Raw genomic sequence first — 15,973 nt, forward strand, 5'->3', positions numbered from 1 at the left:
AATAGAATGTCCTTCATATATATACATACATACACACACACACACACACAATATATATATATATATTTTAGAGGGAGTTTCACTCTTGTTGTCCAGGCTGGAGTGCAATGGCACAATCTTGGCTCACAGCAACCTCTACCTCAAAGGTTCAAGCGATTCTCCTGCCTCAGTCTCTCGAGTTGCTGGCATTACAGGTACGCACCACCATGCCTGGCTAATTTTTTTATTTTTTAGTAGAGATGGGGTTTCTCCATGTTAGTCAAGCTGGTCTCGAACTCCCAACCTGAGGTGATCCGCCCACCTCGGCCTCCCAAAGTATTGAGATTACAGGCGTGAGCCACCACGTCCGGCCGAATGTCCTTCATGTTTTAGCCCAGTGTGTCATGCCTCCCCATCTTTTTCCCCCACCCCGCCCCCCACAATTAGGCTGTTCTTGCATTGCTACAAAGAAATATCTGAGACCGAGTAATTTATATAGAAACCAGGTTAAATTGGCTCATGGTTCTGCAGGCTGTACAGGAAGCATAGTACCAGTATCTGTTTGGCTTCTAAGGAGGCCCCAGGGAGCTTTTACTTTTGGCAGAAGGAGAAGGGCGAGCAGGCACATCACACGGTGAGAACTGGAGCAAGAGACAGTGTGTGTTTGGGGGTGCCACACACTTCTAAAGAACCAGATCTCCCTAGAACTTACTCACTATTGCAAAGACACCAAGCCATAAGAGATCCACCTACATGACCCAAACACCTCCCATCAGGTCCCACCTCCAACACTGGGGATCACAATTCAACATGAGATTTGGCAGGGACATACATTCAAACTGTATCAATCCATCCCTGGACCCCCAAATCTCATGTCCTTCTCACATTGCAAAACATAATCATGACTTCCCAATCATCCCCCTAAGTTTTAACTTGTTCCAGCATTAAACTCAAAAGTCCAAAGTCCAAAGTCCAAAGTGTCACAGGAGACAAGGCCCAGAAAAAGAACGAAGAAGTCTCAGCAGGGCGTGGGGGTTCACGCCTGTAATCCCAGAACTTTGGGAGGCCAACGCGGGCTGATCACGAGATCAGGTGATCGAGACCATCCTGGCTAACACGGTGAAACCCCGTCTCTACTAAAAATACAAAAAATTAGCCGGGTGTGGTGGTCCGTGCCTGTAGTCCCAGCTGCTTGGGAGGCTGAGGCAGGAGAATGACTTGAACCCGGAGGCGGAGGTAGCAGTGAGCCGAGATTGCGCCACTGCACTCCAGCCTGAGTAACAAAGCGAGACTCTGTCTCAAAAAACAAACAACAACAACAAAAAAGAAATCTCGAGCAGCGGAAATGTATGTAGAACTCATTTTGGTCGGTACTTTTCCTTGTACAGGAAGAAACTGAGGAAGCCCGGTGCAACGCCCAACACTGATTAACACAAAGCCGAGACTCAAAACCGGACCTCAACTTCCGGTGCCAGCCCATATATGCTTCCATTGCCTTCGCCGGAAGTGATATACAGCCCCTATTCTCCTTCGCGTCCGTTGACGGGACCCAGGCTGGGAGGGCGGAAGAATGGGCGGCACCATGGGCGGAAGCACTCCTCTTACGGGGACCCGGAAAAACATGGCCACCTCGAGCCGGCCTATCCGGAAACTGTCTCGAAGAAGACGGGGATTGGCCATCGCTTCCGGAAGTTGTGAGCTTTGTTTCCGAGCGGGAGATCTTCCGAGACGCGCTGGGGGCTGAATGGTGAGTTTTCTTTGCCCACTTACGGGGCGGCTCGGGAGGGGAGGGTTCGGGCCGATTTAGTAATGTCCTTGGGACTATGGCTGCGGGTTCTTAAACTGGTATTTATCAAGCGCCAACGAGGCCAGCCCCTGGGAATGCAGCACGAGAATGATAGTCAGTCTGTCCCCTCAAGAAATATAGTTTAGTGAGGAGACATGCAACGGATAGGCGCACGATTCTTTAAAGTTGTGATTGGGCCCAAAAAGGAGCTAGTCCTCAAGACTAAAAAGAGCCGAAGTCCCGGAGTTGTGGGCGCTGAAGTAAATGATTCCAAATGGAGTTGAAAGGAGGGAGGAGTGCGTCAGGCGGAGATGAAAGGAGAGAGGAAACTACCTGTCCGATAGGGCAGAATCGGGGAGAAAGCTTGGTGACTTGAACTTAGAGAAGGCCATTGCGGCGGTAGCAGAAGAGGGAGGCAGGGACCAGATCGTAGAGTATGGAACACCGTGACGCAAAGTTGGGGGTTTATCATAAGAGCAGCAGAATGGCAAGATCTGATGGTCATTTTGAAAGGATCACTAGAACTGCGGGTGAAGACTGGATTATAGGAGGGCAGGAATTGTGAGAAACCACTCAGGAGGCTACTGCTGTAGATGAGCGGTGTGACCTAGCTTATGGGAGAGAAGTGGACGAATCAAAAGTATATTTAGCAGGTGAAAATTCAGGACTTTACGGATTAGATATAGGATTTGAGTGACAGGTTGGGTACTCAACGATGATTCCAAGTTTCTGGACTGAGTGAATTATGCTAAACAAGAAGAAACTATTTTGAGATTTTTCTAAGGATTCTTTCCCCCACCCCCAGTGTTAAAAACCACATTTTTTTCCCCTTTCTTATGATGTCTACTCATGTGTTGTATGCTCACTGTAGAAAATTCAGAACATACATAACAAAATACTTTCTTTTGTATAAAGGACAATAAAAATCACCTCATAACCTCACTACCCAAGATGGTCATATTTTAGTGTTTCCTTCATGTGTTTTTAAAAAATATGTGTATCTTTTTATATATTGGTATCCTACTGATTATATCTTTGTGTATCCATTTTTTTCCTCTTAGCATGAGTAATGATTGAACTGTGGCCAGGATATTGTTCACAAATATTTTTTTTTCCTGTTTGTAGCAGAAAAAGTCAAGTTGATTCTAAGTAAGAGATAACGTTAGCTTTCTGGTGTGTTTTCTTTGTAATATTTGTTTAAAAGCTTTTTAAAAAACTCACATGTTGGCCAGTTTGTGTTTTGTTTTCCATTCAGATGTTTTTACTTAATGTTATTTATTGCCATTTTTACACAACGTCAAGACCACATGTTTTAATGGTTGTTAAATCACAACCAATCCCATCATTAGCTAGATAGGTTATTTTCAACTTTTTACTGTTAAAATAATGAGAGGAACATCTTATATAATTCTTGGATTCCTAATGACTTCCATCAGTAAGAGTTCTAGAAATATAATCTGCCAGGTAAAAGGATAAAATGAGTCTCAAATTGCCCCACCAAAATATCTTATTAAGAATTTGATAGAACTTGTTTTAAAGAAATTTTTGCAATACATAGTTTTTCCATTCAAAGATATGGTCATGTCTTTCTAGTTAATTCAAATTGTCTTTTATGTCTTTATATATAATAACCTATCCTTTTCTTGTTAAGCTTATGTCCAAGAAAGGAGCAATATTGATTATTTAATACCCTCTCTGCTTAATTTCCATGTGTGGAATTAATATCTTTGGGTCAAGTGTGATACTTTATTCTTTTTTTTTTTTTTTTTGAGACTGAGTTTCACTCTTGTTGCCCAGGCTGGAGTGCAATGGTGCAATCTTGGCTCACTGCAACCTCCGCCTCCCAGGTTCAAGTGATTCTCCTGCCTCAGCCTCCTGAGTAGCTGTGATTACAGGCATGTGCCACCATGCCTGGCTAATTTTTTTGGTATTTTTAGTAGAGATGGGGTTTCTTCATGTTGGTCAGACTGGTCTCAAATTCCCGACCTCAGGTGATCTGCTCTTCTTGGCCTCCCAGAGTGCTGGGATTACAGGCGTGAGCCACCATGCCCGGCCTACTTTATTCTTTAAAATTATTTTCTTCCTTAATATTTAGTCTAGGCCTTCCTAAAATATAAATAAAATGATGAGATCAGGAATTTAAAAAGACTAAGATAGAGTAAGACTTCATTAATACCATAAATAACCTCTGGTTTAAAAAATTCCTGACATTCTGCTCCTGCTTGTCTGCTGGGGAAGCAGCCCTTCAACCATGCATCTGAGCCTGCCTTATCTGAACAAACAGCAACCAGCTGGGCCCTTTGGCGTTTCCCTGGGAATGGCAGTGGAACTAGAAACAGCTCAAAAGGGTTAGGAAGACAACATCTCATGAGGATGCCAAATGGGCTTTGGCGATGGATTTTTCTAATTTAAAACTTTTTATCATGTTGTTATCAAAGTTATTGAATATTTGTTAAGAAATGAGTTATAATGTTAACTTTTAAATAAACGAAATCTTTTGGTCTTTTCATTTTGTGTGCAGTAGAATCCTGCTTATCTGTGAAATGCAGTTAACACATCAGCTGGACCTATTTCCTGAATGCAGGGTAACCCTTCTGTTATTTAAAGATGTAAAAAATGCGGGAGACTTGAGAAGAAAGGCCATGGAAGGCACCATCGATGGATCACTGATAAATCCTACAGTGGTAAATATAAATTGTAAGAATGAATGAGCTGGCTGGGTGCGGTGGCTCATGCCCATAATCCCAGCACTTTAGGAGGCCGAGGTGGGTGGATCACCTGAGGTCAGGAGTTGAAGACAAGCCTGGCCAACATAGTGAAACCCTGTCTCAACTAAAAATACAAAAATTAGCTGGACGTGGTGGCGGGTGCCTATAATCCCAGCTACTCGGGAGGCTGAGGCAGGAGAATCATTTGAACCCGGGCGGCGGAGGTTACGGTGAGTCAAGATTGCGCCATTGCACTCCAGCCTGGGCGACAAGAGTGAAACTGTCTCAAAAAAAAAAAAAAAAAAAAAAAAAAAGCCAGGCGTGGTGGCTCACGCCTGTAATCCCAGCACTTTGGGAGGCCGAGGTGGGCAGATCACGAGGTCAGGAGTTTGAGACCAGTCTGGCCAATATGGTGAAACCCTGTCTCTACTAAAAATACAAAAATTAGCTGAACGTGGTGGTGGGCACCTGTACTCGGGAGGCTGAGGCAGGATAATCGCTTGAGCCTGGGAGGCAGAGGTTGCAGTGAGCCGAGATCACGCCACTGCACTCCAGCCTGGGCAACAGAGCAAGACTGTGTCTCAAAACAAAACAAAACAAACAAACAAAAAAACAATGAATGAACCATACAGGCCATTTAAGTATACGTTAATATTTGTGATGTTATAGGGTAGCCTAAAATTCTGTCACTGTTAGGGAAAAAATTCTTGTCCAAGTCAGATGCAGCCAACCTGGACTATAACAGTGAATAGAGGCAGAAGTGCCAGGTCCTGCCCTAGGAAGGAGGAAAGGTTGTGGTCTGGGTCTAACATGGGAAATGCCTGGATCTCCAGCTTCTTATCTTTAAAATGGGGGTTCTTAACAAGACAGTCTGTAGAGGAGGCATAGCGTAGTGGTTAAGAGCACACACAGAGGCCAAGGGGTGTGGATTGCTTGAGGCCAGGAGTTTGAGACCAGTGTGGCCTACATAGTGAAACCCTGTCTCTACTAAAAATACAAAAAGTAGCTGGGCATGGTGGTGTGTGCTGGTAGTCCCAGCTACTCGGGAGGCTGAGGCACAAGAATCACTTGAACCTGGGAGGCGGAGGTTGCAGTGAGCTGAGATTGAGCCACTGCATTCCAGCCTGGGCGATGGAGCGAGACTCTGTCTCAAAAAAAAAAAAAAAAAAAAAAAAAAAAAAAAAAAAAAAAAAGCACAGGCAGTGGGATCATGTTACTGGGAATTAATCCCAGACCTACTACTTAGGACTTTGAACAAGACATAGCCAACCTTTATATAGTGCTTACTGTATTCCTAGTATTGTTCCAAGTGCTTTACGTATACTAACTCGCTTAATCTTCACAACAGCCTATGTAGTAAATACTGTTTCATGTGTCTCTAACAAATAAAATGCTAAGGAACTTGCCTAAGTTCCCTAGGTGATAGGTGGCAGAGATGGGATTCAAACTCAGACATTCTTTGCCTCAATTTCCTCATCAATTACATACTACTACTACTATTAATAGTATTAGTTTCATAGGGTAGTTTTGAGGATTAAAGAAAATAACACAAGTAAAATGTTTGGAATATGATCATGCCCATAATATTAGCCCTCAATTAATGTTATTTTAAAAAATTTTACTATTTGCATAAGTCCTTGCAGCTTTAAAATTCTATGATTTTCTGACTACCCAGGCCCTTGGGATAATAGTTTTTGTTTTTGTTTTTGTTTTTGTTTTGAGACAGAGTTTCACTCTTGTTGCCCAGGCTGGAGTGCAATGGTGCAATCTCGGCTCACTGCAGCCTCCACCTCCTGGGTTCAAGCAATTCTCCTGTCTCAGCCTCCCGAGTAGCTGGGATTACAGGTGCGTGATACCACACCTAATTTTTGTATTTTTAGTAGAGATACAGTTTCGCCGTGTTGGCCAGGCTGGTCTTGAACTCCTGACCTCAGGTGACCCGCCCGCCTTGGCCTCCCAAAGTGCTGGGATTACAGGCATGAGCCACCACGCCTAGCTGGGATAATAGTTTTGAAAATACAGACCATAAGAATTGTGATGAAGTAAACCAGCTTGACAGTGGAGTTAACCATGAGTTACCATGTGTTTTCAAGCACTGCAGATTCTCTATGTGTAATTAATTCTTTCTGCTCTCTTTGGTAGATTGTCGATCCATTTCAGATACTTGTGGCAGCAAACAAAGCAGTTCACCTCTACAAACTGGGAAAAATGAAGACAAGAACTCTATCTACTGAAATTATTTTCAACCTTTCCCCAAATAACAATGTAATGTAGACTTTCCTATTTCTGTTGACCTTGTCATAATAACATATGTGTTCCTCAGGGTTGGAGGCTAAATTCCTGCAAGCCAGTGGTTAGTAATAAACCAAAATAGTAGTGAAGAGAGCTCTGGACAGAGAGTTGAGGTTTACCCTGCCTCTTACTAAGACAGTTTACATATGAGTAAACACAAATTTAGCTAAATTAAGTGAGGTTAATTTTATCTGTTCTTACCATATAGGATCAGGAAGACCTCTCAAGTATTTTTTGCTTAAGAAACTGACAGAAATCTAAATGATAAAACATTAGGCATGGATATTTTGTGTGCTAGCGTGCATATCTTTCCCTCTTCCCGTAAACTCCTTGAGGGTGGGATCCATGTCTTTTTCATATACCAGGAACTTGCTGGTACCTATAACAGTCCTTAACACATCCTCACTCACACACCCAGTATGTAGGAAGAGTCTGTGGTTTGAAATACTTATAGTAACGCTTTTTCCTTTTTTTTTTTTTTTTTTTTTTTGAGACGGAGTCTTGCTCTGTCGCCCAGGCTGGAGTACAGTGGCACAACCTCGGCTCACTGCAAGCTCCGCTTTCCAGGTTCATGCCATTCTCCCACCTCAGCCTCCGGAGTAGCTGGAACTACAGGCGCCCGCCACCACGCCCGGCTAATTTCTTTTTTTTGTATTTTTAGTAGAGACGGGGTTTCACCGTGTTAGCCAGGATGGTCTCCATCTCCTGACATCGTGATCCGCCCGTCTCGGCCTCCCAAAGTGCTGGGATTACAGGCTTGAGCCACCGCGCCCGGCCAGTAATGCTTTTTCAATGAAAGTTATCAAGCCAAAGACATCACACATGTAGCACATGAAAAAAATGACTGCAATTTTGCTGATGAATTTTTAGTATTACTGCTGCTATTAATAACAACCAGGTACTAATTTCATCTAGAGAAAAGTTACGAAACCTGTGGCATAGGTTAAAATACAGATGATTGTAAAGTTTATAAAATGCAGTTATCTCAGCATGGTAATAGAGTTTCCCAGTACTTGGAATAAAATTTACTAATTATTGTTTCCTTGAGATCATTAGACATAATTCAGAAAACTCTTGAATTCAGTAAACGTCTGTTGAAATTTTCCCTGTTCCATTTGCAGTTCTAGGGGCAGAAGAGGCAAATATGTTCCCGAGGAGAGGCAGATAAACAAGTTAAAATGCCCTGAGATAAATGATATAATGGAAAAATGAATTCAAATCTAGGGGTACAGCAATGAAGCCATTCATTTTGGAGGGAGGAGGGTGTGGTGGGGAGTGGCATCAGAAATGTGGACCTTGAAGCATGTGTTCAGCAGCCAAGCCATGGGGAGAAGGGACATGCGAGCAGAGGACAAAGCTTGAGCACAGGCAGAAGGGCATGAAATGTGACTGGACCCCCAGGCAGGCCAGACTGGCCAGGTGGCAGAAGCGCCTGGCTGGAGAGCCACTTGGCACCAGAGGGAGGAGGTGTTTTTTTGTGCAGCACCAAGAGGCTGGGCTTGATTCCATAGGAACAAGGCATAACTTGAAGCAGGGAGTACTTTCGAGGAAGTGCCAATGGATGTTGGAAAGGAATCATCAAAGTGAAAAACTAAGCAGTGAGAACTTTTAGGACATGAAAAATAAGAGCCTGACCAAGGAAGAAGGCAGATCAGGAAATGTTTCAGACATAGGAAACAATGGTTAATTATCTTGTTTTGTTTATGTTTTTGTTTTTGTTTTTTTTTCATTTTTTTTCTCTTAGATTTCAGAGGCTTTGAAAAAATTTGGTATCTCAGCAAATGACACTTCAATTCTAATTGTTTACATTGAAGAGGGAGAAAAACAAATAAATCAAGAATACCTAATATCTCAAGTGGAAGGTCATCAGGTTTCTCTGAAAAGTCTTCCTGAGATAACAAATATTACGGAAGTCCAAAAGGTTTGTTTGCCAGTCCATATTTTTAGAAAGAGTGTGACAGATGAGCAATAATGCTGATACTGTTTGCTTATTGATCACCAGGGCTCCTTGTTTTTTGAACTTTTGAGAAAGTTAATCTAATTTTTTAAATTACTAAAAAATAATTTTAGATACAAAGAACTGGGAGGTGTGGGTTTATGTAAAATATAATTACAAACTCAGCTGATACAACCATTCTCCACATTAAGAAAGAGAATACCTTTCAATATCAAACTTACATAGTATATTTAAAATGTAAAATAAATTTAGTATGAAGTTAATATCTAGATATGTGCTTTTAAATGGATAGAAATTTGGTTTTTATGTTCTTGAGAGTTACCCCCATAGCAGCAATTTAAAGGGAATACAAGTAATGAATTGCCATCTACTTGGAATATTTTAATCACATTTGTTGTTTGTTATACTATGAACCCAATAATTGAATGAGGAATAATTTCACTTACACATGTTTGTATAATGACAATTAGTAGTGAATGATGATATCAGCAAGTCATAATTTGTCTTTCATTTTTACAGATATATAAACTCTCTTCACAAGAAGAAAGTATTGGGACATTATTGGATGGTATCATTTGTAGAATGTCAACAAAAGATGTTTTGTGAAATATCAGAAATATTAACAAAACTCAGCATTAAAGAAAACATTGATTTTTCTTCCCTGATTATAAAACTAATATATGTGCATTATCGAAAAGTTTAAATCACAGAATGGTATAAAAAAGAAAAAAAAAAAGGCCAGGCACGGTGGCTCATGCCTGAAATCCTAGCAATTTGGGAGGTTGAGGCAGGCGGATCCCCTGAGGTCAGGAGTTCAAGACCAGCCTGGCCAACTTGGTGAAAACCCATCTGTACTAAAATTTAAAAATTAGCCAGGCATGGTGGCAGGTGCCTGTAATCCCAGCTATTCGGGAGGCTGAGAGAGGAGAATCACTTGAACCCGGGAGGCAGAGGTTGCAGTGAGCTGAGATCGCTCCATTGCACTCCAGCCTGGGCAGCTGAGCGAGACTCCGTCTCAAAAAAAAAAAAAAAAAAAAAGGAAACCAGTTGTAGTCCTACCTTATAGTATTTTAAAAGACAACCAGTTACTATTTCTTGTTATTGCTTTTTAGAGTTCTGTTTCTATTCAAATATATTTTATTTTTATATAATTGGAATAAAAATTGTAAACACTTAGGGAATGCCTACAGTGTACTAGGTTCTTGCCTTAGTGATTATTATTATTTTTTTTTTAGAGATGTCGTCTCACAGTGTTGCCCAGATTTATCTCCAACTCCTGGACTCAAGTGATGCTTCTGCTGTGCCTCCCAAAGCACTGGAATTACAGGCATGAGCCACCGAGCCCAGCTGGTTGTTTTTGTTTTTAAATTTTTTGCCTTGGCGATTTTATATCCATCAGTTCACCTCCCTCTCCATACTTACCATGGCTACTCCAGCTCACCCCTTGCAAGCCTCTGGATCCTGGTTCTAAGTGCCTTTCACTTGTATGAACTCATTTAATTCTTGCAGCAACCTTATGAGGCAGATACTGTTATTACCCCCATTTTACACACAAGGCCCAGGGGCAGCTCCTGTGCAGAGGCCTGGCTGGTGGCTCCAGCTGAGGGTGGTCACTCAGAGGGACACCTTGGCAGAGCTCCCACCCTTCCTGGCAGAGGCCCAAGTGGAAGTGGGGGTGTTCCTCGTGGGAAGAAGAAAGGTTGTGCCAGGGGGACTCTGAGGGTGCACATGGAGCCTGGGCAAGGTGGGGGAAGCCAGGGCCACAGCAGGACTGGTGCCCCTGCTCCCTAAGAACCCCCAACAACCCTAACCTTGCAGTGCCACTGTGAACCTGCCATTGCCCCTTGGCCTCTAGAGGGCAAAGAGCCGTGTGTGGGAGGGGGAGGCAGAACGCAACCCCAAGAAGTCAGCCCCCAGCTGGTGAGGCCAGTCCGTGGCCCCAGCCTGGAGCCTGCCCCAGCACTTTTCTGAGCACCCTCACCTCATCCCCGACCCCATCAGGTTCTTGGGAGGCCTCTGTCTTTCTCCTCCACATTCACATTCACCTTGTCCAACACCTGGCCCCCTGGCAGGATCCTCATCTCCCAGTCTCCCTTCTTCGGAGGTGCACTGGGCAAGCGGAGCCAGGCCTCTTGGGGTCCCCGGAGTGGAAGGAGGTACAGAATGGGATGGGGAAAGTATAACTGCCACACACACACACCCAGGAATGTCAGCAATGAAAAGAATGAATTCCTCTTTCCAGGAAGTATGGAGTCCCAGGAAGACTCTTAAGTTCTGCTACTGATGGATGTAGAGTGTGAAAGGCCTAGGCATGGGTTCCTTCCCAGCTGCCTGACCCCCAAAGCTCATCCTGTGGTGGTAGGGAAATAGAATTACAAACAATCTATCCCAGCAAGCCTATCTCTGCAGAGATAGAAGAGGAAGAAAACACTTTCATCATTGAAGAGGCGTGAACTCAGAGTGAGATGCGCATCACAGGCAATGACCCGCTAAGATGCTGCAAAGACAGAAAGAAATCTCATTGCCAGTCTAGCCAGCGGGTCCAACCCATTGCTCACTGCACACCTTCTCAAGAAGAGTAATGCCTAGTCCTCAGATCAGTGGACTGCACAGCACCTTTGGCCACACCCGTTTCATCGGAGATTCAACCTCAATTTACCTGACCACCTGCGTTTGCTAATTACCTTGTTACAAAGGAAAATAAACTCTTGCCTTCATGACAGGAGGTAGATTTACCACTCACAGCAGATGTTAGGCCCCCACCGTCCCACAGAGACTGGCCGATAGGGCCCTGGCTGCTCTGATGATGATGTTTCAAAGACGGACTCTCAGGTCCTTCAGGAACACAGTCCTGGGTTGCAAAGCTGGCAAGAGGCTTATTTAGTTGTCAGAAAGCTTTGCATGCCCCCAAAGGGGCAGAGGAAGATTTACAGTAAGTTTTCCAAAGAAAATGCTCTAAGGGAGAGTGGACACTGCTTCCCTTTTTTTTTTTTTTTTTTTTTTTTGAGACGGAGTCTCGCTCTGTCCCCCAGGCTGGAGTGCAGTGGCCGGATCTCAGCTCACTGCAAGCTCCGCCTCCCGGGTTTACGCCATTCTCCCGCCTCAGCCTCCCGAGTAGCTGGGACTACAAGCGCCCGCCACCTCGCCCGGCTAGTTTTTTGTATTTTTTAGTAGAGACGGGGTTTCACCGTGTTAGCCAGGGTGGTCTCGATCTCCTGACCCCGAGATCTGCCCGTCTCGGCCTCCCAAAGTGCTAGGATTACAGGCTTGAGCCACCGCGCCCGGCTGCTTCCCTTTTTTTTAACAGGGAGAATTAAGCCTCTTCATTGTCTTTACTCTTTTTTTTTTTTTTTTTTTTTTTTTCAGTTGCCCTAACAGTTTCCGAGAGCGGTGTTCCGTGATTCCTCAGTCTCAACACCAGTTCCTCTGAGACTAGCACAGGGTCTTTGGTGTGAAAATTTCTGTTTTTCCTTACTGCTTAAAATAAAATAAAACAGCCACTCAGCTTGCTTAGTATTTTGCATAAATCTGCAGTTCCCTTCAAGAAAAATGTAGCTCTGAGGAAGTAAGGTGAGATGTGGTTAAGGCAGCTCCCCAGGCTGGGCTGCTGGTTGGCCCCCGCCCCTCATATAGGCTTCCCTGGTCACCTCTCACTGTCACAAAGTAAGACCTGAATATGAAGCTTTCACCTGCAGCCCAAATCCACGCGGGTTTGCGCTTCGGGCATTGTCTGCAGCAAGTGCTCAGCTCCAGGCCAGCTTCCAGAAGCTCCAGGACTCATCCCTTTATTCAGGAATTGAAAATGAACTGGAACTGAGGACTTTTAAACTGGAGGACATTTCAGAAATGATCAAATTTAACAGTTCCCAAGCTTTTGGAATCACAGAGACCTTTGAAGATCTGATGTAGAAAGTGAGCCCACAGATTTGCACACCATTGTGAGTTTAAGGAGCCTCTGAGTTGCCCAGGAAGTAGCCCTTCACACTTAGTTGAGGAGGCTGCAGCTGCGCCCTGTCTCCTGAGGCAGAGGTTTGGGCTTTTAGTGGGAGAAATAGCACCCACGTCACAGGAGGCAACAGAAGCTCACTGGCTACACTAAGTCTGATTAAGAAACCTCTGGTGAGCGTTTTTGAGAGGCTGCACTTTAGAGGCTTTGCTTCAGGTTTTCTGTGTGGCTGATCAGTTCTGTGTTCAAGGCTGGCTGCCAGGAGTGGACTTGAATTGCTGGGCCTACACATCAGTGCTGCAGAGAGGCAGACGAACTGCAACAATAGTCTCTTCCCTCTGTCCCACTGAGGACAGTCTCAGTGACAGGAGCCTCTGTCCCTGACCCCAAACCGTCCTGTCCTCCACTGTGTGGGCTTCTGAAAAGAACAGAAAGGGCCAAGGCCGAACCTGCACGTGCACCTAGGGAAAGGAATCTCAGCAGAAGCCGGGTGGCCCACAGCTCCCTTATCCCATGAGCCATGGGGTTTAGGGTTCAGGAAAATCCAGCCAACTCCCCTGCACTGTGCTGTGAGGCTGCCCTAAGGCCTGCAATCCTGAGACCCCAACCAATGGAACAGGCTCCCTCTTAGTCAAGGGGACCCCAGGGAAAACTGAAAAAATGAATTCCTGGCCATGATGGAAGTGGAGGTGAGAGAAGCCTCATGAGAGCCCTGCACCTTTGGAGTATAAAATAGGCATCGTGAGATTATTCAGAATGGATTCTGACAATCAGGTACAGATTATGAACAAGACCTGAGGCCATGCAAAGCAAGAATTAACACACACCCTAGAAACCACAGAGTCTCCTTCAGTGGGTTTTAAATTGACCCAGGATGCTGTGGTTGACTTTCCTTCCTGGCTCTGGGACAGCATCACATGGCAGAGGCAGACGGTCTCTCTGAACTGAAGCATTCCTTTGTACCAACTTCATGTCTTTAGACAAAGCTGAACTCTCAACCAAATGCCAATCGGAAAATCTTTGAATCCACCTATGACCTATAATGCCCTGACTTCAAGATATCCCACCTTGTTAGGCTGAGTCAATGTATACCTTCCATGGATGGATTTATGATGTTACTCCAATTCCTGTCCCCTCAAATGTAGAAAACGACTGCCCTGGCACACGTTTTCAGGACCTCTTGAGATTCCCCAGACTGTGGTCACTCATTGGCTCAGAAGATACCTCTTACAGATCATTTTTTAAGAGTTTGGTGTTTTTGTTAACAAGCCCAACCACAGGCCTTGGCAAACCCTTTGCTCAGCTTGGGAATTCCCAGACCAGCTACAGGCCACCGTCTTCCCCTCCCAACCAGCACACTCTTCGTCTCCATCCACCATCAGCTCCACCTGTGCTCACCTGGATGGGCCTCTGCCGGCTGCCGATCCGCACCCATTTCCCACCCCCTCCTGACTGCAGGGCGCCCCTCTGTGGGCAGTGCTCATTGTTACTCAGCCCCTCAGTCCTTAAGCTCCCTGGGGTTCTCCATCTCTATGGGGTGCTGGTATCCTTGAGCCAGGACTCCTTTAGTATAACCTGGCTCCTTCTGTGAAATGTACAGTCCCCAGAAAGTGTGACTGAGTCCCCATGTAAACCTCGTCTGTCACCTGGAATGCGGGGCATAGCCCTCACCTTTCTGCTGGTGGTGAGCAAGGAAGCAGACAGCTTCAACTGGGCTGGCAAACACCCGATGTCCTATGCGGTGCCAGTCTTGGGAGGAAGCTGATGCCGTGCACAGAATGGCAGAAAAACACCAGGTCAAACCCACTTTCAGGTTATCCTGTCTTCGTAGAGTTGGTGGTTTCCTGAGCCATTAGATCACCTCTATTAAGGCAATTTTAGGTGGCTTTTTGATACCTGCAATGTAAAACTCCTGTCAAGTTCAGTCTCCTAACAAAGTTATTCTGGATGTGACGTCTCCACCATCGTCCTGTTCCCAGAGCCCCATCAGGTGTGTCCTCCTGGGTGGCAGCCACACCTCCGACATCTGGTGCCTTCGTGCCAAGCCCAGGCCCAGCACACTGCAGATCCTCAGCCTGCTGGGCTCCTCTGCTCCAGGCTCATTCCCTGTGACCACATAGGGGAATGCACTCGGGAACGCACTCCCTACTGTATTACAACCTAGCTCTTTGACCCTAGGGTTTATGATTATCAAAAATTCAGGAGCCAACCAATGAGGGGGCAGCAAGCCTGCTTTCCAGAGGTGGGCGGGCCCTGGACACTCTCCTGGATGCTAGTGAGCAGCTGAAAGCTGAAGCTGCCTGGACACTCAAGGCTCTTGTGGCAGGTGAGAGGACTGGGTGGAAGGACAGTGCTCTGAGCATGCACCTTCCTTGGGATCTGGAGGCTGGGCTGTTTTTTTTTTTGTGCTTGGCTCTTATGCCCCCTCAGCAACTGAAACATTTGTTATCAAGGGGGAAGGAGTCTTTGCTGAAACGTGTGCTTGGACACAGGATTACATAAACCTGTATTTAACACAGAAAGATGTCTATTATGATATATTAAATGAACAGTTTCAAAACAAAAGTTGGAAATAAGAGTTTCAAATCACTTGGTATAATTCCATTTTTTTAAATAAAGGTATGTGAATCATAAAATATAAAACTGGAAGATTATATATAAAAAAGTTAATCAGGACTGTTTCAGGATGGGGAGAATTGTGGATGAACTTCAAGGCCTGTTTACTTTCTATGTTGTCTGAATTCTTTATATTTAACTATCCTTTTACCTTTATACTTAATAAAAGATTAAATATTTGGCAATAGAAAGATGTAAGGCGGCAGAAACATCAACAGAAGCCATCCTGTCACACTTGTCCTCCCCAGTCCATGTGAGGAACAACTAAAGCATGGTTCCAGTGAAGAGGAAGCAGCCATTAGAAACAGAGAAGCTGAGTAAATAGGAGAGAGAGAAACACTGAGAAAACAGATGATGGATTTTAGGAAATAGACAGGCATAGTGAATCTCCTCTTCCGTAACTGAAATATACAAACGAACAAAACATGAAAAGAATCTTCAGAATCCAGAGAAGGGGCTCAATTCATATCACAAATTTAGAGCTAATACACAGCTCTTTCTCCACAAAGGATCATACCTACAGGGGGTGAAAGGTAAGTCATTACATTCAAAATACCCTACTGATAGCCCACTTTTGACAGAAAAGGTGACTGAGGTAATATGTGGCCCAGGAGAAAGAGATAAGCTTCTCAACTAGAGACATGCAACCCTGTTTAAAAAAGAAAAAAGCATTTCTGCCCTAGCTTGAA

At 44.6% G+C, this 15,973-nt stretch overlaps 1 protein-coding gene across 8 annotated transcripts; it reads left to right on the plus strand.

The window, feature by feature from the left end:
• Positions 1-92: 92 nt before the first annotated feature.
• On the plus strand, positions 93-15,311 carry TPRKB (TP53RK binding protein). 8 transcript variants are annotated; one of them, XM_077959410.1, is made up of 6 exons: positions 1,667-1,726; positions 4,287-4,449; positions 6,616-6,738; positions 8,510-8,686; positions 9,242-9,290; positions 9,958-10,068. In XM_077959410.1, the coding sequence occupies exons 2-6, from the start codon at positions 4,309-4,311 to the stop codon at positions 10,053-10,055; spliced, it is 588 nt and encodes a 195-aa protein (XP_077815536.1). In that variant the 5' UTR covers positions 1,667-1,726; positions 4,287-4,308; the 3' UTR covers positions 10,056-10,068. The 8 variants fall into 8 exon arrangements, with proteins under 8 accessions (XP_077815539.1, XP_077815536.1, XP_077815540.1 ...); XM_077959414.1 differs by lacking the exons at positions 9,242-9,290; positions 9,958-10,068 and adding an exon at positions 12,089-15,311; XM_077959412.1 differs by lacking the exon at positions 9,242-9,290 and having other exon boundaries at positions 4,287-4,350; positions 9,958-11,674.
• The last annotated feature ends 662 nt before the right edge of the window (positions 15,312-15,973 follow it).

Source organism: Macaca mulatta, chromosome 13 (genome assembly GCF_049350105.2).
Source record: "Macaca mulatta isolate MMU2019108-1 chromosome 13, T2T-MMU8v2.0, whole genome shotgun sequence".
In the NCBI taxonomy this organism is placed as follows: domain Eukaryota; kingdom Metazoa; phylum Chordata; class Mammalia; order Primates; family Cercopithecidae; genus Macaca; species Macaca mulatta.

What these genes read in the sequence shown, in the direction of transcription:
- TPRKB (XM_077959410.1), top strand. Translation starts at nt 4,309, where the DNA reads ATGCAGTTAACACATCAGCTGGACCTATTTCCTGAATGCAGGGTAACC. An exon ending in CACTGATAAATCCTACAGTG is followed by an intron (nt 4,450 to 6,615) that starts GTAAATATAAAT and finishes TCTCTTTGGTAG; the next exon opens with ATTGTCGATCCATTTCAGAT. An exon ending in ATATTACGGAAGTCCAAAAG is followed by an intron (nt 8,687 to 9,241) that starts GTTTGTTTGCCA and finishes TCATTTTTACAG; the next exon opens with ATATATAAACTCTCTTCACA.